Here is a 24,507-nt window from a genome sequence, read left to right as displayed (position 1 = left end):
AAAATTATTCCAAAATAAAAACTTTAAACTTTTTAAAAAGGAACATAACTAACAATCCTTTTTTTCAGTATGAAAAATCCAGCAACCTCCAAAAAACAAGACAACTATTTCATGTCTTCAATGCTTCGTAAGACCAGAAGCAAAGAAGGTGTTATATTACCTATATCTAATTCTAAAAACAACTCCAGCACCCTGGAAGAAGAAATCTGAGAAGCAAAGGTTTAAGTCCCAGTAAAAACAAAAGAAAACAAAACACAATGTGGGGCAAGAAAACATCGGCCAATCAACAAATTTCGAACAGTTTAATACAGGAAGTAAGAAATATGGGGGGGGAAATATGACTAATATCAAAAAGCAGGATCCACAGCATACACTCAGCTAGAAACTATGTGCCTTAGATACCCCTTTAGAAGATGAACAATGAAAACAGTGAATTTTGGGTGTGATTTCAGTCAGGAGAAGGTATTCCACAAGGGAAAGAAGTCTGAGTTCCTGGGCTGAGTGTGCTGTGCTGCTTTCATGCCCTGCCATTTTGCAGACATCAACTCCCTTTGTTTCGCATCACTGCCAAGACTATTGAAGCATTTCATCTCCCTAATGAGTGCTGAGCTAGCCAACTCAGCAACCTGCCCAAATTTCAACAAAGAGCTTCATGATGCACAATCCTATGTGGGTAGAGAACAGGGTTTGGGGGATATAGTCTCAGAGCCCTGGATCTAAGATATCACATCATGAACCTATAATGTACACTCTTTCAAAAGCTTCATCTCTTATTGTGAGATAGTACCACATAAACAGTAAAAAGAGACCATTACCTACCATATGAGAATCAAGGAAATCAGGATGGGATGACTAAAATCAGGCAAGAAACCCTAATCAACACAATTTATATTTGGTGGACAGCTACATGATAATCCAAGAACCCGACTTGCCTCTGTGCTGCCTGTCTGCAGGAATGTAAAGAGATACCTCTTCTTAAATTTATGCAGGAAGAGAGCCCCTTGCTTCCCATTTATGAAGGGGAGTAGGGCCGAGTAACAGAGTCTGATAAAGTCAGGGTGAAGGGAGCAGTCATTTTCAGAGCTACCAGAGAGGTGACAATGGATAGGCAATAGGGAGCAGTGTACCTTTTCTGAGAAAGGGTGTCCCCCTGGGATTGGATGTGCACTTAGCAAGAAAAAAAGTTCCCATGTGGTTGAATACACTTACTGGAGTAAACAAATTAGTTTCTTGAGAGAGACTTCCCAGGGCCTTGAGTAAGTGTGTGTGCACTGGGACCTGCCAAGAGATGCCTAACATTTAACCATGCACCTGTATTTTTCAAAGCCTCTCTCTCTTTGGGACTTAGTGGCTCTTCGCTTTGGGAGATGCCAGCTTGGTAGATGAAGGAAGGCAAGGGTTAGCTATCATGAAGACCTCCATTCCTATTCTACCTCTGCCAACTTCCTGTGTGTGGGACTCTAGAAGAGCTATAACAAGTGCTCAATAAAACTGAGTGGCCTTTACTGCTGTGAGGTAATTCATTGTCATCATGTTACTCCAAACTGCACTGATAGCTTACCTACATCAGAGAGCACCCGAATACAGCTCTCCACAGAGGCTTTTTGGCTCGGCATTAACCAGTTGCAGTGGTAAACCCTGAACACACCTTGTAGCAGTTGCACAAAGACAGGCTGGCGAGTCTGCAAGGAAGAGAGGCCAAGAGACAGGCAATATGACTTTTCTGTAGATCACTGACACACAGATCAGAAACAGACATTATAATGAACTGTGAATTAATGGTAACGGACCCTTTGCAAGAGTGGGAAGGGGTGACTAGTTATGAGCAGGATTCCAGCAGGTGCCTCATCAAAGGAGGAAAAAAATCTGAAGCATTTTAAGGCCACGTACAAACTTGACACCATTCAAGTCTGACCATAAGAATCAACAGTGGAATCAATGTCTCAAAACTTGTATTCCTGTCCAGTTACCAACTGGCTATTTGACTTGAGGCAAATGAGCTTACATCTGAGCTATAACTTCATCCAATACATAAAATGAGTGGATTGAGGCAGAATAACCCAAAGTTCTTTCCAGACATTGTATACTATATGTAGAACCTCTGTTTTTGATTAGCAAAAACAAACTATTAAGTGAATCTCACCAAGAATGCATACTTATTTCTAGCACTGTCTTCCATGATATAAACAGAGTAGAATTCTGATATTATACTTTATAAATATTCATTTACTAGAGATGAGTCCTGGGAAGTTAACTACATGATAGGATTTATTCTATGACAGCATAAATTTTGCTCTTTTTAAAATAAAAGAACTCAAACATTTACTTTATCAGTTTGATGGTGATTTCTGAATGCATTTCAAAGTTATAATTTTGGTCTCTATCCATAGCTACCTGGATCCAGGTAGCTTTGGACTTTAGTTTGTAGGAAGAGGACTTGCACAGCCCCTCCAAACAACAGAAGGAGCTAATATAGCAAAGAAAAAAAGTAGTGAAACACTGTAGAGAAGTTTCTGAGATGGAAGGAAAAAAAAAAACAAACAAACAAACATGGTGCTAGGGAGAAAATCAAGTCTATTACAAGACAACACAACAGGTTAGTAAGAATTCAGAACCTCTTCTATGAACAATGTTTGGATAACATACTTATTAAATGTCACATATCAGGTGAAAGCTCACTGGGGGCCTCAACTAACAATCCTATAGCACATGAACTGCTTTAATGCCACAAATAAGAAATGGAGGCCCATAAAAGTTAAAAGAAAGTATCCAAAAGAACTAACAAGTGGTGCCAGAGCAGTCAGTCAACCTCAGGGCTCTCTGATGCTGACAATTTGTGCTCTTTCCACGAAGTTCACCTGCAAAGCAGAATCTTACTGCTTTCTTCAGGAAGTACTTTCTGTTCTACACCTCCCAGCTACCCAGGACAGTAAACTGCATTACTAAGAGAGGACAAGATCATAAAGAGCCTGAGAAATTGGCTCCAAAACCCTGATATTTAGCTCCTGAGACAACGTTCCCAATGAGAGAAGCCATTTATGGAGAACACTTCCCACACACCAAGTGCTGAGTGCTTTCTGCATATCTCATGGAACCCTTACCATGACCATAGGAAGTAAGCAGTGGTATTATCACCCACCCCACTGGGAATATGTGTTAGAGTTGGGATGGGAACCCAACACCCAAACTCAAAGAAAGAAGTATCCTTTGACTCAATTCAATTTAATCAGTATTTATTGGGCATTTGCTCTGTTCCCGTCTCACCTCTGGATAAACAAAAGAGGAATACGTTAGCCAGTGTAGCTGCTTTCTAATGACCCACTTCAATGGGCAATCTGGTGCCATCAACTCACTCAAACTCTTGGACTAAAGAACACGGCTGCCCATCACCCTCTTCGTAAAGTCCTCCCTTCTCTTATCCTGAAGCCCTGCTTGTTCCTGAATCCCACACTGCCTGCGTGATCAAGTGAAGACCTTCCTCTGGCCTCTTTTAGATGCTATCTTTAATTACACGTGCTCTGACCAGTCTGTTCTAGTAAAATGCTTCATTTTCCTGGCCATGACTTCAACTACCAACTGTTTATATCCAGATTCTACCACTCCACTCTCCTGAGTCTCATGGACTCATTTACTTACTCAGTGAATCAGCATGTACCAGGTCCCAAGCACAAAAAGCTACAAGGGACAGAGCAGTATCAGAAGTAACTATGCACATAAGGCATAGCTATGCCCTTCTTACTGTAGCTTATGGTGTAGCAGAAAAAGTACAGGATCATATTTACTAAGCAGCTACTCTGTGCCAGGCATTATGCTAGATGTTTCGCAAATATTTTCTCTCTTGCTCACGATAGCCTACAGGATTGACATTACAGCCCTGTTTCAAATATAAGAAAAGAGGTTCTGTGACCAAGCCACGTTCACAGAGCTGATAAGGCAAAGAGTGAGAATTTGAAACCAGCTTTATCCTGCTCTGAAGCCTCCAAAATTCTATCCTTCCTCCCTAGATCCCATAGTCCCAGCTGCCTCCTGGACATTCCACTGGCAATAAGTAAATAAATAATAAAATAAATGTGACACGGCCAAACCCAAGCTCACCATTTTCCTGCCTCATATGCTTGGGTTGAAAGAAAAGAAGGAAAAAACTAAACAAACAAGGAAGGCAGCCAGGAAGGAGGTAAAAATCTAGCTGGGAAATGACGCATATACTGTTCAGCATATAAACAAAACAAGATAGGCCATGAGAACTCCAAAAATAGTATTCCTTGGAAAATACATGCTCTAGAAAGCCATAAAAAAAAAAAAAAAAAAAAAAAAAAAAAAAAAAAAAAAAAAAAAAAAAACCAACTAAAATCCACTTTGGATTTTGTATTCTAAGTATATATGGACAACCTGAGTCTTGCTGGAACTTACAGCATTTATACTGAAGATTCATGTCTCTGACCATTCTGGATTATTAGGTGGTCCAAAAATTGGTTTCAGAGTAAGGCAATAAGAAGAGAGAGGAGTGACCAAAATGGGAAACCAAAACTCACATTCCTGTTTAATAGTTTTCCAATTAATTTGATTGACTTACTTTGACATTTTGGTTTTGCAATACTATTTCACGATCCATAGGAGAATGGGCATTGCTGTGAGGACTGTCACTTTAAATTGCAAAAGCAGCAAGTCCAATCTTAGCAACCATGGCAGCTTTCCTGGCTGGCTCTCAGCATAATAGCACTTGGTAAAGAACACATTCTGGCCTCTGGTAACTCATGCGCTTGGGATCCAACCAGTTTCTGCTCCCCAATTACTCAAGAATATATACAGACATTTGAAAGATAGCATTCAAACTTTGCAATACTTTAGCTTAATTGCTAGCTTTTATAGTTATTTCTAACCAAACAGAAGGTTACCAATAGTTCCCAGCAAATGTACCTCACTAAAAACTCCACAAGTTTCAGAATCAGAGAAAAGTAGGTTGAAATCATGGTTATGCCACTTAATGGATGTGACCATGACTCAGCATGGTAATTAAACTTTCTGAGCCTCAGTTTATGCAGCTACAAAGATGGCAATATCATTTACCTCACAGACTATACTGAGCTTATATGAACTCTCTGCATGTTAATGAAATAAGGCAGGATGTGATAAATATACTAATGAGTATGATACTACCATGAATCACCTTTCGCTTGGAGAATTTACCTGCATTAGGATTATCTGTCTATAATCCAATAACTCTGGGCCATCCATCAACCCCAGGACAGCCTCTACCTCTTTCTATGACAAGGATGGTTACTATTTCTCTTCTGATCACTGGAGACCAAGGCCAACTTTCATCTTGTAGGCTGTACCAATGCACCTGCTGTAAGACTCCCACAGCAGTTGACCCAGACCTAAGTTATAAAAAGAGGAGTGATTTTTTTTCAAGTCGAAGAATGAAATTCTCTTTCAGATCCATGGATTCAAAGCTTTGAAACTGTACAGTGAGAACCAGCATGCAGGGCTGCTGCACTGCACACCCCAGGAGCACCGTGCACAAAGGAGTTCACATGCCCATGTTGCTGTACAATACACCAGCCCTGCTGTCATGGCTAAAAGACTTCTCACTCTTGCCATGCAGCACTTGGGATGAGCTTAAGGCACACACTTCAGGAGTTAAAATGGAGGTTTCCACACATGTTTTTAAAAAGCCTTGTCCGACTTCAGCCAGGTCACGATCTCACGGTCTGTGAGTTCGAGCCCCGCATCAGGCTCTGGGCTGATGGCTCAGAGCCTGGAGCCTATTTCCGATTCTGTGTCTCCCTCTCTCTCTGCCCCTCCCCTGCTCATGCTCTGTCTCTCTCTGTCCCAAAAATAAATAAAAGTTGAAAAAAAAAAATTTTAAAAAAGCCTTAATAACATGCTAGCACCTATTTGAAAGCTGCTTCTCCTAAAATTGGAAGGGAGGAATCAACAAGATTGAAGAGGGGAAGAACAGGCATTGTAAGGAAAAAAGATCAACAATCAATAGAACCATCTGGTGAAGAAAAACATCCTCAGGTGCTTATTTATCCAAGGGCATCCTGAGAAAGCAAAGGATCTTGTATCCATGAAGGCTCGTGTACAGCTGCTCACTGCCATATCAGCACCAACAGCATTTGCTGAAGCTCTGTAGGGAAGGCCCTGCACCGCTTGTGTTTCTTACCTGCAGGGTAGTACTCTGGTCTGAGAAGGGAGAACTGAAGAAGGTAGTAACGATACTCATGACGATTTCAGTAACGTACTTTTCCAAAATTGAGTCTGCATGCTTCCTGTCACTTGTGTTGTTACAGGCCTGCAAGGCAAGTGGATGCTTTAGACAACACACCAAACCTGTAGATCAGCTGTAGAATTAAGAAATCTGTAACCACTCCTGCTTATCCAACAAACGAAAATAAAGGCTTGAAATAACAACAATAAATCATGCGGCCAGAGAAACTGATCAACTTGTGTATCCCAGTATAGACTCATAAAACAAAATTGATAAGGGACCAGGGTGCGTGAGTGGCTCAGTCAGTTAAGCAGCTGACTTCAGCTTAGGTCATGCATGGTCTCATGGCTTGTGGGTTCGAATCCCTTGTCAGCTCTGTGTTGAAAGCTCAGAGCTTGGAACCTGCTTCAGATTCTGTGTCTCCCTCTCTCTCTTCCCCTCCCCCACTCACACTCTCTCAAAAAAATAAACATTAAAAAAATTTTTTTAAAGTCGGTATGGGACCTACAGGGCTTTTGCTTCCAAATTCCTAGCAAATCTAGGTTTGTGTGGCAAATCTAATACCTTAAAAGGCAACAAGAGGTATAGTAACTACAGTTGTCTGTATTTTCCCCTAAAAGTGAACTGCGCTCCTTGTTAAGCCATTCATCTGTTCTACGCAATGTTTCCTAACATATATGATCAAGAGAATCAAATATATCAGGTCCACTGTGTGTAATATTCTCCAACGCTACAACACTCTTCTATTCAATAAAAATGCTACTGTAGTATAACATATAAAATTGTCAAATTGCTACGATGTACAGTAAAGCTAATATAACATTGTGTGTCAACTATACTTCAATTAAAAAAAAAGTTACTGATATGCAATACTGCTGAAAATAGTGGAGTTTTGAGTCAAAATCATTGATTCCATAGGTCTTGGGGTGAGAGACTTCAGGTTTTACTGGCATTATACTTAATTTTGCTACTTAAAATAAGATTAGGCATTTAGAGGAAAAGATTTAGAAAATACACTTTTAAAAATCAAGTTTTATTACCAAATTCATTAGTGCTGTAATTTGAGATGTAATGTTGCTTACAATAAAAATTTATGAAGGGCAAAAAAAATCATGTTTTATTAACTAATTGCCATATTGTCAGCTTAATACTGAGCAGTTTAGACACATTCAGAGAATGAAATTAGTAACTGATTTTACATTTCTGAATAATGTAATGTAGAGGTCAGCACAGTTACGGGCTGGTGGCTGCTTTTATAAATAAAGTTTTATTGGAACACAGCTATGCCCACCTATTTACCTATTGTCATGGCTGTTTTCAAACTACCAGGGCAGACTTGAGTAGTTGTGTCAGAGACCAGATGGACCACAAACCTGAACATATTAATATCTGGTCCTTTACAGAAAGCTTTGTTCAGCCCTGATTAAAAAACAAACAAACAAACAAAAAAACCCCACAAAAAACAGAGCAGGCCTTCCATTCCAAACTCCAAAACCAGATTTATGGGATTAAAAGACTAGGAGGAAATTGAGATTAAAAAAAATAGATATGTATACATTTGTCTGTGATACCAACATGTGAGTATTATTAAACACAGACCTTGATTAGAAAGAAAACAAGTTCTTGCAGGGTGTTTTACACTGTAATTTGTACCATCAAGCAAAGAGTATCACAGTGTAAGACTCTCCAAAGCACCTTTCTTATTAACATGAAGATTCCGAAAATCATCTTACAATCATTCTTTCAAGAACTTGGTTACCATCCCCCATCCCCCAAACCCACCACCACAAAACTCATCATGAATCCATGGTGTGCCTTGTTAGGTAGTGGTCTTGCAGCTTTAGAAACAGTATTAAGCTCAGAGCAAAACCAAATCCAGAATATGAAGCCCATCCAACTGCTAGGTCAGGAAAGCAGATCCAAAGGGAAGTGCTTTGCAGAATCCTTGACACCAGACTGAAGGAGATAAATGCTCAAGTTCAGGAAGGTGTCCTTTAAAGAGAGATATGGTCAAGGAAAAGAAAGCTTTCAAATGTGATTTTAGTATGTCTCGGATTATTATTCACAAATCAGTCCATAAAGGATGAAATGAAAAGCAATAACCCACCTTTCTGACATGTGATGAATAAAATCTGTTCTCAGCAAGAGGTAAAAGGCATTAAGAAATGAGGCGTGTGCAAGTGTAGAGCCACATCTGCCTCCCCGTGTCACATGAGCAAGCTGAAATGACGTGAATATTTTCCTCATGCCTGCATAAGGATGTCCAGACGCACGCACATACACAAACATTTCCGCTCTGCCCCTCAGTTCCAGAAAGCCTTACCCTGCAGATGTCTACAAGGAAATTCTCAAACAACTTCCACATGTGATTGCTGGTATAAATCTCCTTCATTTCCACCTCAGTATCCACGTAGCAGTGATTAAGGAAGTTAATGTAGGCAATTTTAACCTGAAGACAGAAATAGATGTTTCTGAAAAACCAATTTCGTATACATAGAAAAAGAGAAATGCAAATTAAAACTATGTCAAAACACCATTTCCATCTGTCAAATAAATGAGTCCAAAAGTCTGATAAAATGCTGTGTGGACAAGGCTGTGAGAAAAATGTGATCTTGTTTTTTTCTCCTTTATTATAGTCATCAGTTATTAATTATCTCATTTTATTAGCATAAGCTGGTTAAACAGACATGCAAGGCAATTATAGTACATCCATATGATAAAATTTTTATGTAACTGTAAAAAAAAAAAAAGAATGTGGAATCTCTTTATGGACAGATATGAAAAAGAACAACAGTGTATACAGAATGTCATCTTTTGTGTTTAGGAAAAAAAAAAAAACGGGGAGGCAATGAAGAATATTTATTTCATTTGTTTATATACAGAACTCTAAAAGGATGTACAAGACCATAATAATTTTCTATGGGGTGGGAAGGGACAGATTAGGAGATATGTCATAGTTCACTCCTTTAAAGTCTCTGCTATTTGAACTTTTCATAATGTATTAACTTTTCAAAAATTCATCTAAAAACATCTATTTGATATATACTACATATACTATAAAAGTATATTCAGTTTAAGATTAAGTTACCAGCATATATTTTAAACAAAGACAAAATACACACTGTATCTGCTATAAATATATGTGTATTTAGTTTAAGATATAAATTAATAGCATGTATTTTAAACATACAAAGGCAAAATATAAACTGTATGATGCACTGTTTTTGCTGTCATTGTTGTTACTAGCCAACACTTATCACCAACAAAACAGAAAACTTGAAAGGAATCATTTCCAAAACCTAACAGGTATGTATGTATGTATTTATTTATTTATTTTTAACAGGTATTTATTATGGGTGGTAGAATTATAGATTATTTTAATTTTCCTATTGGTTACCTGTAGTTCCTAAATGTTTTATAATTGTCATTCATTCATTTTTGCAATACACATTTTCATTAAAGAATCTACTTGCAGAATAGGTCTTATGTACACATGAACTATATCTCAAACCACTCCATCTCATTTTTCAGACATTCATTCCAAGCAAATACTCTTTGCTCAACAGGCTAAATGATTAGTTTTCAAGAGCGGAAGCACAAAAGCAGATCCCCACTCTTCTTGAGGAGACATCAAGAAGGACTAAAATCCCCTCAATGTTCTTCATACACTAAATTGGCATTTCAGAAAATGTTGTTTCCTCACTATAAAATGAGCTGCAGATCTTATCGTACTGTGAGGCCACATCAGAGCTGGCTGCAAGTCCACATGCCACATGCAGAGACATGAGAAGAGCTTGCTCACCTCGGGGATGCAATCCTCATGGGTCACTACACGGACAATGTCATCCAGTGGGAGCAGAGAGTTGCACTTTATCTCTGTATAGACGTTCTTGCCCTCAGTGCATACAGCCAAGAGCTCAACCAGGTGGATGTGGTACATGAGAGGGCTGTTCTCGTCCATCCGGTCCCGCTCTGACCTCATCATCTGGATTAGGGTCTGGAAAGAGGCTCTGTCATTGTAGAACACCAGGACGTCCTCTCCCGAATTAACCAGCTGTAGAAAGAATGGGGCTTGCTTATAGTATGAGCTTGCAGAGGTGGGGACATTTAAAAAATGAGGGAAAAGGGAAAAAGAGATGTTCTGTCGGCATTTCCTTTCTAAAACCAGTCTCACCTGTTTTACCAAACTCGTCTAAACTTCATTTATATTAATGAACAACTGAAAATCTTCAGCAGCAGCATTTCGATCGACAGATACAGGTATAGGACAGTGGTCCTAAAGCCACCGGGGGAAGACAAGGTCTGCATACCAACATTCATGTATCAAGTGGAAATGCAGACTGTAAGCTTGCACTTTTAATTCCAAACCTAATAATTAGGCTATGATTTTTCTACTTAAAAATATTTACAGGGCGCTTGGGTGACTCGGTTGGTTGAGTGTCCACCTGACTCTTAGTTTTGGCTCAGGACATGATCTCTTGGTTTGTGACATCGATCCCGGTGTCAGGCTCTGTGCTGATGGTACAGATTCTCTCTCTCTCCCCTTCTGCCACCCACCCCCAAATAAACAAACATTTCAAAAAATGTTTCCATCTTTTTATGCCTGAAAAGCAGTATCCCTCTTACAACTCTCTCATGCAGTGCCTTCTCTCTTCACAAATTATCCAGTTCTCATTAAGATACACCTAACTTTTGGGGTGCCTGGGTGGCTCAGTCGGTTAAGCGTCCGACTTCGGCTCAGGTCACGATCTCACGGTCTGTGAGTTCGAGGCCTGCGTCCGGCTCTGGGCTGATGGCTCAGAGCCTGGAGCCTGCCTCTGATTCTGTGTCTCCCTCTCTCTCTGCCCCTCCCCCATTCATGCTCTCTCTCTGTCTCAAAAATAAATAAACGTTAAAAAAAAAAAAAAGATACACCTAACTTTCAACACTCATCAAAAAATCAAGGCTTTCCTACTTATAACTTGTCCCCAGGACTGAATGTGGCTTCTCATAAATCTACTTAAGAATAAATCAATTTCAGCACTGCATGAAATACAGAAGATCCAAAAAGGGCTGGTACAGAAGCCAAAATAAATATAGTCAATATTATTTACACAATAACATCTAACCTTCATAGGCTCTAAGTAAGTGCCAAGTATTGTGATAAATACTTCACATGGATCACCTAACTTCATTGTGCCTCAGTTTTGTCCATAAAACTGAGGACAAAGAAGATAATGAGCTCATGGTGCTGTCATGTAGATTAAATAAATGATTATATGTAAATTGCTTAGAGCCCTGACTAGGGTATGGCAGGCTTCCAAGAAATGTTAGCTATTTTTGTCATCATTATTTCAATGAGTTCACATATCAGTTCCTCAGGTGAATATGGCTACACCTTCTTTCACAAAAATGCATGCTGAGGGTTGGGGAAGTTGACACGTCACATAGCCAGTAAAGCAGTACAGCCTTCATTCATATCCCAGGTAAGTCAGTTCTTTTAATTATGCGACACTACCTTCCACTGGTATCGTATGTTCTTTATTAGATGACATTTTAAATCCAAATGGTAGGTGGATTTACTTAAGTTTTCATTTTTTAAACAGGTAAAAGATGAAATGGAGTGTATCTGAAAGTGGTGGCAGAGGGCTTTTTTGGTCAGACAGCATTCATGGGGCATTGACTTCCCACAGAGAACCAAGCAGGACTTTGTCCCAATCCCACGGTCTAGCTTCTTCTCAAGAATCATCAAGTAACAATTTTTCTAGCTAATGAAGTGAATAATTAAAGACAACTTATTCACAGGAACATAGGCTGTTCTGGCTCACTGGTTTCTATCCACATTTAATCGCTATTCATCGTATTTTTGGTTTGTTACTCCTGGTTTTATTTTCCCCCTCTCAAAAAAATCTGATCCCAAACTCCTCAAAATAAACAGATTCACTGCCATGAAAAACCTGATAAGACTCTTGCCTACGTGTGTATCTGATTTATGCTCACAAACACTCTCTCACACAAACAAACCACAATTATGTTTTGTCCCTTCATGTGGGTCCAGGAGAGGGTGCTAGTTCATACAGAGAGTAGTAATTTAAAAATTTGTGTGGAACACCAAAGGTAGGGATATAGAAATAAGCAGTTGTTACCTCAGCCATAACCATGTCTTGGCACTTTTTAATGAATTTCCCTTCCGCCTTGACAATCGTCTGCAAGAACTTGATGTACTGGACGTTCCGACCGTGAGTCTCGATGCAGTGAACAAAGTGCTGGACGACCCTTTCATTGATCTCACTGCAGAGCTGGAAGTTGTTCATGAAGATGTGCTGCATGGTTACCGCCTCCAGGATCTGACAGAAGAGTCAGAGCAGGAGCACAGGGACATCAGAGAACAAAGTGACAAAGAGTCTACCAAAACACACAAAGAAGCCTTTAAACCAGTGAAGAGATGGCTCTCCTTTCTCACTTCTGTACGGCCTTTTTTCATAAACCTTTTCAATCATGTGTAATAAACATATAGAAAGGGAAACAACTAGTATTCACCTCAATGAACTATGGTGGGAACCCCAGCACCCAGATCAAGAAACAAAATGTCTTACCACCCAATTTAACTCCTATTTTGATTTCTGCAACCACAGATTAGTTTTGCCTGTTTTTGAGCTTCCTGTACTGTCTTCCGCCTGCTTTCTTTTGTTTAATAGTACATTTGCGGTGCTGTCAACATGTTGTTGCATGTATCAGTACATAGAATATACTGCTATGTATATTCCATGACATGAATAAACCACAGTGTGCTGATCTCTTCTATTGCTGATGGGCATTAGGGGCGTATCCAGTTTAACGGAAGGTTTTAGTGGCACTACTCTTCGCACAATAGGGCTGCTCTGGGCATTCTCGAACATGTCTTCTGGTAAATTTTAATGTGTGTGCCTGTTGGCTTTATATCCAAGAGTGGAATTGCTGGGTTGCAGAATATAAATGTTTGGCTTTAAAAGTACTTTTCAACAGGGGCACCTGGATGGCTCAGTTGGTTAAGTGTCAGACTTTGGCTCAGGTCATGATCTCACCGTTAATGAGTTTGAGCCCCACAACGGGTTCTTTGCTGACCGATAGCTCAGAACCTAGAGGCTGCTTTGGATTCTGTGTCTCCCTCTCTGCCCCTCCCCCACTCACTTTGGTGTCTCTCAAAAGTGAATGAACAGTAAAAAAAAAAATTTTTTTAAAAAGTACTTCTCAACAGCTTTCAAAAGATATTAACAATTTCCATTCTACACCACAGCTGTTCCATACCCTTGCTGATTTACAGTGTTGTTGGTCTCTGGATTTAGTCATACTTTGTTTTGCCTATCTTAATTTATACTTCTCTGATGATCACCTTGTCCCAGTGACAGGCCATCTGGGTACGTTCTACTACAGATGATTTCATTTTAAAGTTTTTTTTATCCATTTAAAAAATGGGTTGCCTTTTTCCTTATTGACTTTTCTTAAGTTTATTATAAATTCTGGACATGAGTTCTTAATTGAACATATATGCAAGCAAACGTCCTCCCCCATTCTCTGGCTTGCCTCTGGATGATCTTAATGAGCTCACCCGGTGAACAGAAGTCTTTATTTTATGTTTTCCTTTATAATTAATTCTATTTTTATACTGTGTAAGAAAACTCTGGGCGCATCTGGCTGGCTCAGTTCAAGGAGTGTATGAACCGATCTCAGGGTTGTGAGTTCGAGCCCCAGGTAAGGTGTAGAGATTACTTAAAACTTAAATTAAAAACAAAAACAAAAACAAAAAACTTTGCTCTCCACAAGGTCATCAAAATATTTTCATGTTCTCTTCTAGAAGGCTTATTTTCTGTGGTTTTTACCCCGAGTTATTGAGGGATAAGTTTTATGTCTGGTATGAAGTAGGGGGCTTTCAGCTTTGTATCTTTTGTCTTTTCTCTTCCTAACATCACAATTCTAGTAGTCCTGTCCTCCAAAGCTCCAGCAGTACTAACAAATACGTCAGTGTGCATGTATTTACAAGGAGGTCCTTCGTAGAATTATACAAAGCCAAAAATTAGAGCTGGCCTAAATGTCCATTAATATGGCAATGGGTTTTAAAAAGTTACAGACATACTATGGAATGCCACATAGCCATCAAAAATTCTCATCAAAAATCAGAAAAATTTATCTCTGACTTGCAAAGATAGCCACAATGTATTAAGAGAAAAAAGCTACAAGTAGGGTATGCCACCATTTATCTCTAAAAAAAATGCACTCCACATACTTCAAAAACATATGTGACACACTAAAATATAACAATTATGTTTTATATGAATATATTGTGTATTTATATGTATCTAACGTATTATTATGTATTGTATTACATACACAGAAAACTTTATGCAAGACCTCAGGAGGATGTCGCTGGCGAGTGAGAATTAGCAACTCACTAGTGCTACAATTTGATGTAATGAAGAACGTTAAGAAAAAATAAAAATATACCTTACCTTGTCCTACCACCTCCTCCTCCTTTTCCCTTTCTCCTCCCAAAATAAGGGGAATATTTATGTCCTCCTGAGAGATGGTCCCAACATTCCCCTTGGAATAAATGTTGCTTTGTAACAAGTCCCCGTGGTCACAACAGCAAAAGAACCAGCTGTTTTTCCTTAGTGCTTCGCACCCTCCTCCCCTCACAGATTTCCAGATAGGCCTTAAGTCTTACCCCTGGGTTGAGAAACAGGTTTATGTGTTTGTGTAGCAATGCTTGATTCTGCTGGTTGCCAGCACAGAAATTCTGCAGAAATTCATGAGCCAGCCTCATTATCTCCTGCATCTTGGTATCTTCAGCCTGTGTGGAAGGAGGGAGATGAAAAATCAGTTGAAAACGGGCGATGCAGTAGACAACAGAAGGTCAGCAGGAGACAGCACTTATCTCTAGGCCAAGAGATCACGTTCTATGATACGCTCACCACCTGCTAAGTGGGTTCCAGCCAAGGTGCTTGCCGAGGGACTGTTGGGTAAAGACACTGGGGTGCCGCATCGCTGACGGTGAAAAGACGCCAGTAACTTATTCAATTCTCCTATATTCTCTTCCACTAGCCTTGGGTAGATATAAAAAGAATTGATTCGGGAAAAATGCAATACAGAGTGGAAGCTGAGAGGAAGCCTCTGGAATTTCATTTCTGGCAATGCCTGGAACTTCTGAACGCCCCACTTCTGAGAACAAAGTGACAGCGGAGCCGTGGCCGACCGCATCGCTAGCGATGAGGTCACACCGCCCAGGTCTCGGGCTCACTCTCTTTAATCCACCTCACAAATGTATGTGTTCATTTTTGGCAGGGATCACGTGACAAAGTGGGACTCTTTTTGGATTCTAAATGTGGGCAAATATACCTGCCACAATCCTTTCCTTGTCATCTCTGTCTTAGCATCTAACCTAAGAGTTAATTTTCCCATCTGCAAAATGGGGATAATACCTGCCCCAAGGCATTTCGACAGCTGATCATGCGATTCTCATTTCCTATAGTAAAACCATGTACTGTACTCAGTATTTTTAGAGAGCGTTAGATGCCCCAAGATAAGACAAATGCATAAAACCTATCACCATTTTGCCCAATTCTAAACAAGCAAAAGTTTAAATATAGTAAAAATGAAAGAATTCCAAAAATGGAATCGTCCCTCCTACTCACTTAGCCCACAACAATCTCCCTACGTCTTCTCACATACACCACCTCATTTCAAATGCCAGACAGCAGAGCAGTTAGCAACATAGACCCTGAAACCAGACTGCTTAGCTCTTATCCAGATCTACCACTCACTAGCTCTGTGACGTTGGGCAAGTTACTTAACCCTTCAGGGCTTCTGTCTCCTCATCTATAAAAGTGAGATATGAAAAATGCACACTTTATACAGTTGCTGTGAAGATTAAATGGGAAAATCCAAGTCAAGGGCTTAGATAATAATTACTCAGTAAAGGTAAGCTACTGGTTCTGGTCTAGACCAAGGGTCAGACAGATACTTTGTGGCTTTGTGGATCAAAAAGCAAAGGAAAGGATATTAGGCAGGTACTACTAAAGATGTAAGATTTAAGAATGCGTTCTTAACTACTACGCTGTATAACAACAGATGGCAGACTGGATTTGGTTCAGGTCTGCAGGTTGCCCACCCTGGTCTAGACAATAACCCTGGAAGAAAGGACGCATCTGTCAGAACAACGGACAGAAGGAATCTGAGCTACCAGCCTCGACAATCAAAAACAGAAGAGTTTAAAAGGACATTAATAGCAAATCCCATACAACATACTGGATATTACATTTGTCTCCTACTAACAGGGAAAGTGGCAAATCCTCCAGCTCTAAGAAATCAGTGGCCTTGGGACAGAGAGACCCTGCTGGTTTTCAGCAGTAATCTCCAACAGTTCTGCACTTTCACTTCTTAGGCTCAAAGGAGTATCTTCGGGGCTCATTGAAACCAAACACTTCATCATGTGAAACAAATTTTTACAAGGCAGGTAAACTCTAAAGATACCACCTAACAAGAGAGTATCTGCTGGTAGGAATTCTTCCACTGTTCTCCCACAATGTGCTATCCGTACCCATCCCAAATCAAACCAGTCTCTCTCTCTCTCTCTCTCTCTCTCTCTCTCTCTCTCCACACACACACACACACACACACACACACACACACACACACAATTGTCTAACCCAATTCCAGCTGAATCGCGTTACCTGTTACTTTCACACTACTCTATGAAGAGCTGTCTTTCTTTAAGGAAACTGGTGAAATTGTGAGGCAAAGATACGGCCAGCAAACTACCTTCTCACATTCTGTATACGTAGCAAAGTTATTCAGCTTGCTGGTTCTAGTTACATGTCAGCCAAGTTTGGATGACAAGCACACTTAGATTGAAGTTATATTCAAGTCAGTTAAGTTCCTGACCTATCAGAGGGATTAAGCTTACACTTTATCTGTGGCTGCAGAAAGGCTTGACCAGGCTGAATCACATGGGCCCCATGATTGTGGCAGCGGCCTTTGCAGAGAAATTCCTGGAGCATAGGGCAGCAGGCCCAAGTGAGGTACGTGGAAGATAAGGTACAGCAAGCAGGGCCTGGGCCTCACGGGTGAGCAGATCTGGTTCTGCCATGTGTTGCTGGGCTGTACAGGCAAGGTACTGAACCTCTGGCCAGTCTTCTTATCTAAAATGGGGCTACTAATAGTAAGGGCGCCTGGGTGACTCAGTCACTTAAACGTACGACTTCAGCTCAGCTCATGATCTCACGGTTTGTGGGTTTGAGCCCCGCGTTGGGCTCGGTACTGAAAGCCCAGAGCCTGGAGCCTACTTTGGATTCTGTGTCTCCCTCTCTCTCTGCCTCTCCCTTGCTTGTGCTCTCTCACTCGATCTCAAAAGTAAATAATAGTTAAATAACATAAAATAACATAAAATAACATGGAATAACATAAAATAACATAATATAAAATAATAAAATGGGGCTACGGATAGTACGACCAATCTCAAGCACTGTCTTAAGGATGAAATGAACTGGAGAATGAATATGACTCAATGCAGTGCCTGGCACCCTCCAAGCACTAGCAGTGAGCCTTCTTTAGCCAACTCTTCACCACCAAGTCTCTCTGGAAGTCACTGGTGAACACAAGAGACTAAATCCATTCCCTGGGACTCTCGAGTTCCCCAAGCCTCGGTCTCCTCATCTGTCAAGTGGGAACGACATGATAACTGTGCTAGATTTTAGAAGTGAATAGAGGTTTTTGAAAGTGCCCTGTCAGGCTTCACGGCACAGAGCACTGTTACCCTACTTCCCTAAATCCTATCATGGTCAACGACAAATGCTGGCATGCAAAAATGGGACAGAGAGTGTAACTTCTAACAACAGAAAAGAGGACTTGGAGCCAAGTATCCTGAAAGATCCAAATAATTTAACCAGAAATCAGCACACTACTGAGGACCTCACAAGTGGGCAGGCCCCATGTCCCCACATGCATCCAGTCACTTGCAGGGCTTACGTTGCCCAAAAGGCATTTGCAGATGACCCAGGACACAGCACATGCCCATGTGCATATACAGGTCCGTCCATGCCACCTTTGCATCTAGTGCCGCGTGGGAGCAAGTGGAGAAGCAACGGATTCTGGAGGCAGGTTATGGGTGGCTGTATTTCATGACACCCTGTCTGTTTAGCGCAAGTTGCCTACAAGTGCCTTATGTTCACCATCGCCACGTCAGCTCCATGTGGCCACCAACACTATCCCAACGTGGAGGGTTTCGGAAAATGCGGGGACCTGCCCCGGCCCTGGGAACAGCTGCCGCCGCCAGAGGGGAACTCACTCACCTTCTCGTAGGGGATCTGCAGCAGCTCGAGCACCACTGCGTGCGCGCCCATGTTCCGGAGCAGGCGCTGCTGCTGCTTCTTGCTCTTCCTCACGGTGGCGCTCTCCTGCACGCAGAGTTTGCTGAGCCGAATCAGGATCTGTCAGAAAGAGAAACTCAGCATCCCAGTTATGAGATCCAATGCACAGCGCGGCGGCAACAGTCAGCGAAGGTGCGCCGTGTGCGTAAAACCGGCTGACAGTAAATCTGAACTGTTCTCACCCACCCTCCAAAGAGCTTGCCATGTGAGGTGGTGGATGTGTTAAGTAACCTGATTGTGATCATCACTTCACAGAGTGTCTATCAAGTTATTACGTGTCACACTTCAGCAAGATGACAGTTTCTTTTGTCAATTTTATCTGCATAAAGCCTGAAAAAATTATTTCAAAAAAAAATGAAAGAAATCAACTTCAGAAAACTGGGAAGCATAACTGAGAAAAGATTGTAGGCTCTGGTCATGGGCAGGGAGGCAGAACTGATCACGACATATTAAACACAGGATGGAGTGCCTGGGTGGCTCAGTCGGTTGGACGTCCAACTTCGGCTCAGGTCATGATCTCACGGTCCGTGAGTTCGAGCCCCGAGTCAGGCTCTGTGCTGACAGCTCAGAGCCTGTAGCCTGTTTCGGATTCTGTGTCTCCCTCTCTCTCTGACCTTCCCCCACTCATGCTCTCTCTCTGTCTCAAAAATGAATAAATGTTAAAAAAAAAATTTTTTTTAAACACAGGAGGTTCCTCCCATATGTAGTATCCCTTAATCACATCAAACCGAATCTACACATGGTTAAAAACATGCCCTTCCAGAGTATGAAGTAGGTTATGTCTTCAACCAAAAGTGAGATAGTTTCAGAAAGATCTCCAGGGGTGCCTGGGTGGGTCAGTTGGGTAAGTGTCCAACTCTTGACTTTGGCTCAGGTCATGATCTTACAGTTTGTGAGATCAAACCCTGCATGAGGCTCCACACTGACCGTGCAGAGCCCACTTGTGATTCTCTCTCTCTCCCTCTGTCTCTGCCCCCTTCCGCTTGCATGTGTGCACACTTTCTCTCTCTAAAAATAAAGAAACTTTAAAAGGGATGAAGGGAGAAAGGGAGGAAGGAAGGAAGGAAGATCGACCTCCTAAAATGGTGAGACTCATATCATTGCCAAGGACTTGGGAAGAGTTTGCTCTGGGGTTAAAAAAAAAAAAAAAAATACAAAGCTCCCAACCTTCCAACTGTGAACCACCCTATGCAAAGATATCTAAAGAACTAGAGCCCTCACTGGTGGACACTAAGTGCCAGTCATTGATATAAAGGCTTGACAATTCTATAAAATTAGTCCTTTGGTCAATTACAAACTTTCAGAATCACGGGTGCTGGCTGCACCTCTAAAAGGTGAGAAAATTGAGGGCACACAAATAATAAGCAGAAGAGGATGATTCGAACCCAGATATGACCCTAAAATCCACGCACTTAACCTCTGAGAGCTTTTTCTTTCCTGTTAAACTTCACATGAAGAAAAAAGATGAAGTGTTTGCATCTTCAAGTCGACTCTCACTATCTCTCCTTAGAGAATTAATACACAAGGAAAAAGGGCAGTAGGACCACTCACCTCTTTGACCACCCTGTAATTGTAGCTGCTGGTGCTCTCATGCTTCTGTGACTTGTTATTCCCCTCCTAGGGACCAAAACAAACGTAAGTGTGGTTCGTCCAGCCCCTGGACTGTAAGGTATGTGTGTTCATATGGTCATTGGAGTTTAGGAAACAATGGGAGTTTTTGCAGCTTTCCTATAGTCACGCTGGGTTTAAGCCCGAGTCACGTGTTCATCCCCCTTGCGACTGACAGGATTTCCCTGATGTGGGAGAAGATGGCGGACCAGCCTACTGACAACAGGTTCTTCCCCGGGTGGGTCTGGAAGGGAAATATGGGGCTAATCCACTCAACAACCAAGTATTTTCCCTGTGGTCCAAAGTGACACAGGCGAGGTAGCTACCCTTCCATCCTGCAGCTTATTGCCTGGGAGAATGGCTGTTACTTTGGCTACTCAACATGCAGGTCTCTTGAGAATAAAGCTCATCCCATAATATACACTTTTATGTGAAACCAGAGTAGGCTATTCACTTGTTTGAGGAGCCTATCCACCTCCTCCGGCAGCGTGACCTGGGTCTCACCCACCTCTGTTTTCTTATGTTCGATTTCACCAGAGACACCATCCATTGCCTCATCAGGGCCCTGCCCTTTGTACACCCAAAGCTCCGACTTTTCCACAATGGATCTCAGCTGGTCCAAGTCTTGTTTGATCTGTTTGTAGTTGTCCACATCTTGGCTGGTAACAAGCAGCTGAACCTGAGCAAATGCAACGTGCCCGTGTCACCATGGCCTCTTGGGCAGGTGACAATGACGATACCACACACACACACACACACACACACACACACACACACTACCTGTTTGAAGGCCTGCAGGACCTCCTGCCTCTGACTGAAGTGCCGAAAGAGGAGCTGCAGGGCCCCTGACACCAGGGGTGGGTAGTCGTGCATTGTCAAATGCAGCAAGACTCGGAGGAAGGTTCTGCCACCATGGTCGTCCAAGTCCAGCGGTGTGTTCTCCTCACTACAGGAGTGCACAGAAGGGGAAAGGACAGATGAGCCACAAGCACCCTTCTCTCACGCACTTGGACCCAGACACACGTTAACCAGAGTTCTAACCCCGTGGTCAACCCTGGGTGACCTGAGCTTTAGTAAGTTCCTGTAAGAACACAATCTTGTTTTAACTTCAACTGGACTGCGAGCAGACTATGAGGAGGTCACAACTGTCAAATTCTAAGCCAAAGTCCCTACCTTCCCCCAGTGACAGGAATTGACTTTTTATCCATATTTCTGACTCTGTGAGTGTTCTTCTGCGGGGTCTTATCTGTGGTTTGAGAATGGCACACTGTTGTGTTTCTTCTAATGAGAAGTTTTATTTTTTATTTAAGAGGCTGTAACTCAGCACCTACCAAAACACCTGTGGTAAAGCACCAGCTTCTTTTCCTTTAACTTTACAGCTAACTGATGTCTTAGTCTATACCAGGCCCACTGATCAGGCACTTGGAGGCTGTGGCAGGGTCTAGCTGCCATAAAAGTACCCAAAATGATTACTCCCATGATCTGGACTTACCATGTCACAAACTGGTAGCAAGCAGTCTGAAGACCGCACTTTGAAGAGTGTTCTTCAAACGGATTAATAAGCAAATTGTCAGGGGTTATCTCAGTATCTGTGATAACTGTGTGTTATTTCCATAAAGAAAGAATTAATGACCATGTACTGGATCAAATGGCATTCTACTGCAGAACTGAGCACTGCCATTCAATTATTACATCAGTGCCTATACTGTGTTCACCATCTAAGGAACCCTCATGTGTGCAGGCTAGCAGGAAAAGCAGAGAGGATCTCCCAGGAAAATACTCTATTTGTGCTACATCCTCCAAAAGAGGAGTAAAGACAGTGTCACTGCTGTGTCAATATCAGGAAAGGTGAGATACAAGACAGCACAAAGGAGTGTCATCATACTGAACTCAACACACTCTGTTTCCGAAAAACAAGATCTTTCATCACAGTCAGTAATATTACTAACTCAAAATTCAAAGGCTTTACATTAAGCGCTGGGGTAGAACGTTAACATTGGTGGCCCTCAACAAAATAGACCCTTATGTAGGCTCCTCCCACATTGACAGTGGGCTCAGCCATGTGACTTGCTTTGACCAATAGGACATCAGCAACATGCTACAAGCAGAGGCTTCATTAGTGTTGTACACTGTTGGCCTATCCTGTTGGGAACTTTGCTCTTAGAGCCAGTCACCACGCTGTGAAGAAGCCTAAGACAGTCATGCGTAGAGAGAGAGGAAGGGAGGGAGAAAGAGACGTCCCAGCCTTAGAGAGCCAGAAATGTGAGTAAAGCACCTTGGATGTACTAGCCCCAGTCACCAGACCACCACAGTTTTACAATACACTGAACAGTGACCAGCAGACGAAATAGCCAGCTTAGCTCCAGTCAAGCCATTGAATTGTGAGAAGCAATAAAAGGCTTATTTTTTTAATCCATTAAATTTCTGGAGTAGTTTATTATACAGCAATAGATAACTGAATCAAGGGTATATGTTAAAAGAAATAGGTGCATAAGGTATTTATATAAGCTTACAGCTATTCAAATCTGATAGGTATTTAGATCTCAATCAACAATGAGTAACCCACTCTTTTAAAAAAGGAAATCATACATTAATTTAATGTTAGGGACAGGTATATTTTTGTTGCTGCTGTTGTTGCATTGGGCTCTAAAGAGCCAACGGATAAAAATGTCAGTCCATCAGCAGCAGAAGGACATGATCTTGTTAACCTCACTCTGTTTTCAATCTCCTTTTTTCTTTCAACCCTATTTTTCACCATTAAAGAAATCCTAGCATATGTGTATTTGGGGAAACCTACTTACATTCTTTCTATCTTAGGCAGGAAACACACAAACACACACACACACACACACACACACACACACACACACACACACACACACACAGAGCCTAGTATCATTCTGACCCGAGCACCAAAAGTTACAAAGATAGCCGTAAAATAACCTAAACCCAAAGACTAAGCATTTCCTAGAAGAATGAAGGAAAGAGCCTTTCAAAGCTATATGAAAGAAGCTTCCCAACCAGAACCACCCACAAAACTGGACACCGAAAATATACTTTCCTTCCTCCAAAGATGCCTTCTGCTTGCTCTTCAATATGTTCAAAGTCAAGAGTACCTGAAAATTTAGAGAACACAGCTTCAGGTGCAGAAAGGTCTAGAAAAACAGGATGTTGGTGAACTTTCCCAAAAATAGACTTGCCCCTGTCCATGGGTTAACCTCAAGTCTTCCAGAATCTTATATTGCAAACCTGTGAAGCCACATCAACTCAGATCACACTGTCCAGCGGCTCCGGTGTGCGATGTTGCACATTTCTGCCAATTTCCTACCCACTCATGATCCCCTTAGTAGAGCAGAGTGATGACCTTGTGCCAAGGAAGCTCAGGCCTTGATAGGTGGGATTATGTCTACCACCCCTTATTCTTCACCACTATTTCCTGGGCAGGGGAAAACTTCCATCATGAGTAAAAGCTGCTGGTGGACAATAAATTTTCTTAGAGGGTTATGTTTTGTTTTTTTTTGGCATTTCTGTAACCACAACACAACCACACAGCGGTCCTATGATTAAGACACTCCAAGATGGAAGGAAAGAAGACCTAACCCAGAAGAGATCTGAACTCTTTTAATTATTCCTCTGCCCAAAAAGGGTAACTCCTAGGATTTTGTTCTAAATTACAGTAATATTCAAAATATTCACATTTTACCTTTTGTAGTGTGTACTGTTTGAATCCCCAGCTTTTATTAGTCCCACATCCCATTCTATGGCTGAAATCCCATTCTGAAATCACTAACCTGGTACGTTACTTGGCCCCTCTTGGCTGCTGCCTCCGGAGGATGTTTCCGAAGTCTGGGAATTGCTTTCATCAAATTCTCGCTTAAATATACACAGGAGGCAGGAGATCCTATAATCCAACCTCACATTCAAAATAAACTAAAGATTCAAGTGGAAATGGAAACAGATTGGTTACATTAGCATACCACCTGTAACACTGTGCCAACCCACCACACTCTGGCTGGGTCTGGTATCTGCTGCATCAATTACCTTAAGCATTAAGGGAACCAAATATTTGGCTTAGACTTCAACAGTTACTTCAACAACAGACTGCCATGGGGTCTATCAAATCTGTCTGCAGCACCTTTGCATCTAAACTTCAGCATCCTGATAATTAATTTAATAATCAGAACAATTAATCACTCACTACTTACTCCATCCTCTATAAAACATTATTTTTTGCAAGTATTAAATCCCAACTCTGGTCTATGAGAACGGTGATGTTGGCCACTTTGCTTTTAAAAAATTAAGAGA

The 24,507-nt window shown here is 41.4% G+C and overlaps 1 protein-coding gene across 5 annotated transcripts in view; it reads right to left on the bottom strand.

Annotated features, from left to right (window-relative positions):
* The window catches only part of ITPR1 (inositol 1,4,5-trisphosphate receptor type 1), a 328,507-nt gene that overhangs the window by 132,996 nt on the left and 171,004 nt on the right, over positions 1–24,507 (bottom strand). For 4 of the 5 annotated variants that reach the window (XM_047850329.1, XM_047850325.1, XM_047850326.1 and 1 more), the window contains 12 exons: positions 23,994–24,132; positions 23,264–23,318; positions 20,983–21,148; positions 20,711–20,881; positions 20,146–20,211; positions 18,517–18,654; positions 14,895–15,020; positions 12,340–12,540; positions 10,017–10,268; positions 8,538–8,663; positions 6,170–6,298; positions 1,562–1,682 (listed from right to left, as the gene is read on the bottom strand). In XM_047850329.1, coding sequence (XP_047706285.1) covers positions 1,562–1,682; positions 6,170–6,298; positions 8,538–8,663; positions 10,017–10,268; positions 12,340–12,540; positions 14,895–15,020; positions 18,517–18,654; positions 20,146–20,211; positions 20,711–20,881; positions 20,983–21,148; positions 23,264–23,318; positions 23,994–24,132 — 1,690 coding nt within the window. The remainder of the gene's footprint in view (positions 1–1,561; positions 1,683–6,169; positions 6,299–8,537; positions 8,664–10,016; positions 10,269–12,339; positions 12,541–14,894; positions 15,021–18,516; positions 18,655–20,145; positions 20,212–20,710; positions 20,882–20,982; positions 21,149–23,263; positions 23,319–23,993; positions 24,133–24,507) is intronic. The other variant, XM_047850327.1, reaches the window with a different exon arrangement.

The sequence above is a fragment of the Prionailurus viverrinus genome, chromosome A2 (genome assembly GCF_022837055.1).
Source record: "Prionailurus viverrinus isolate Anna chromosome A2, UM_Priviv_1.0, whole genome shotgun sequence".
NCBI lineage: Eukaryota > Metazoa > Chordata > Mammalia > Carnivora > Felidae > Prionailurus > Prionailurus viverrinus.
This window is presented reverse-complemented; position numbering and strand designations above follow the sequence as displayed.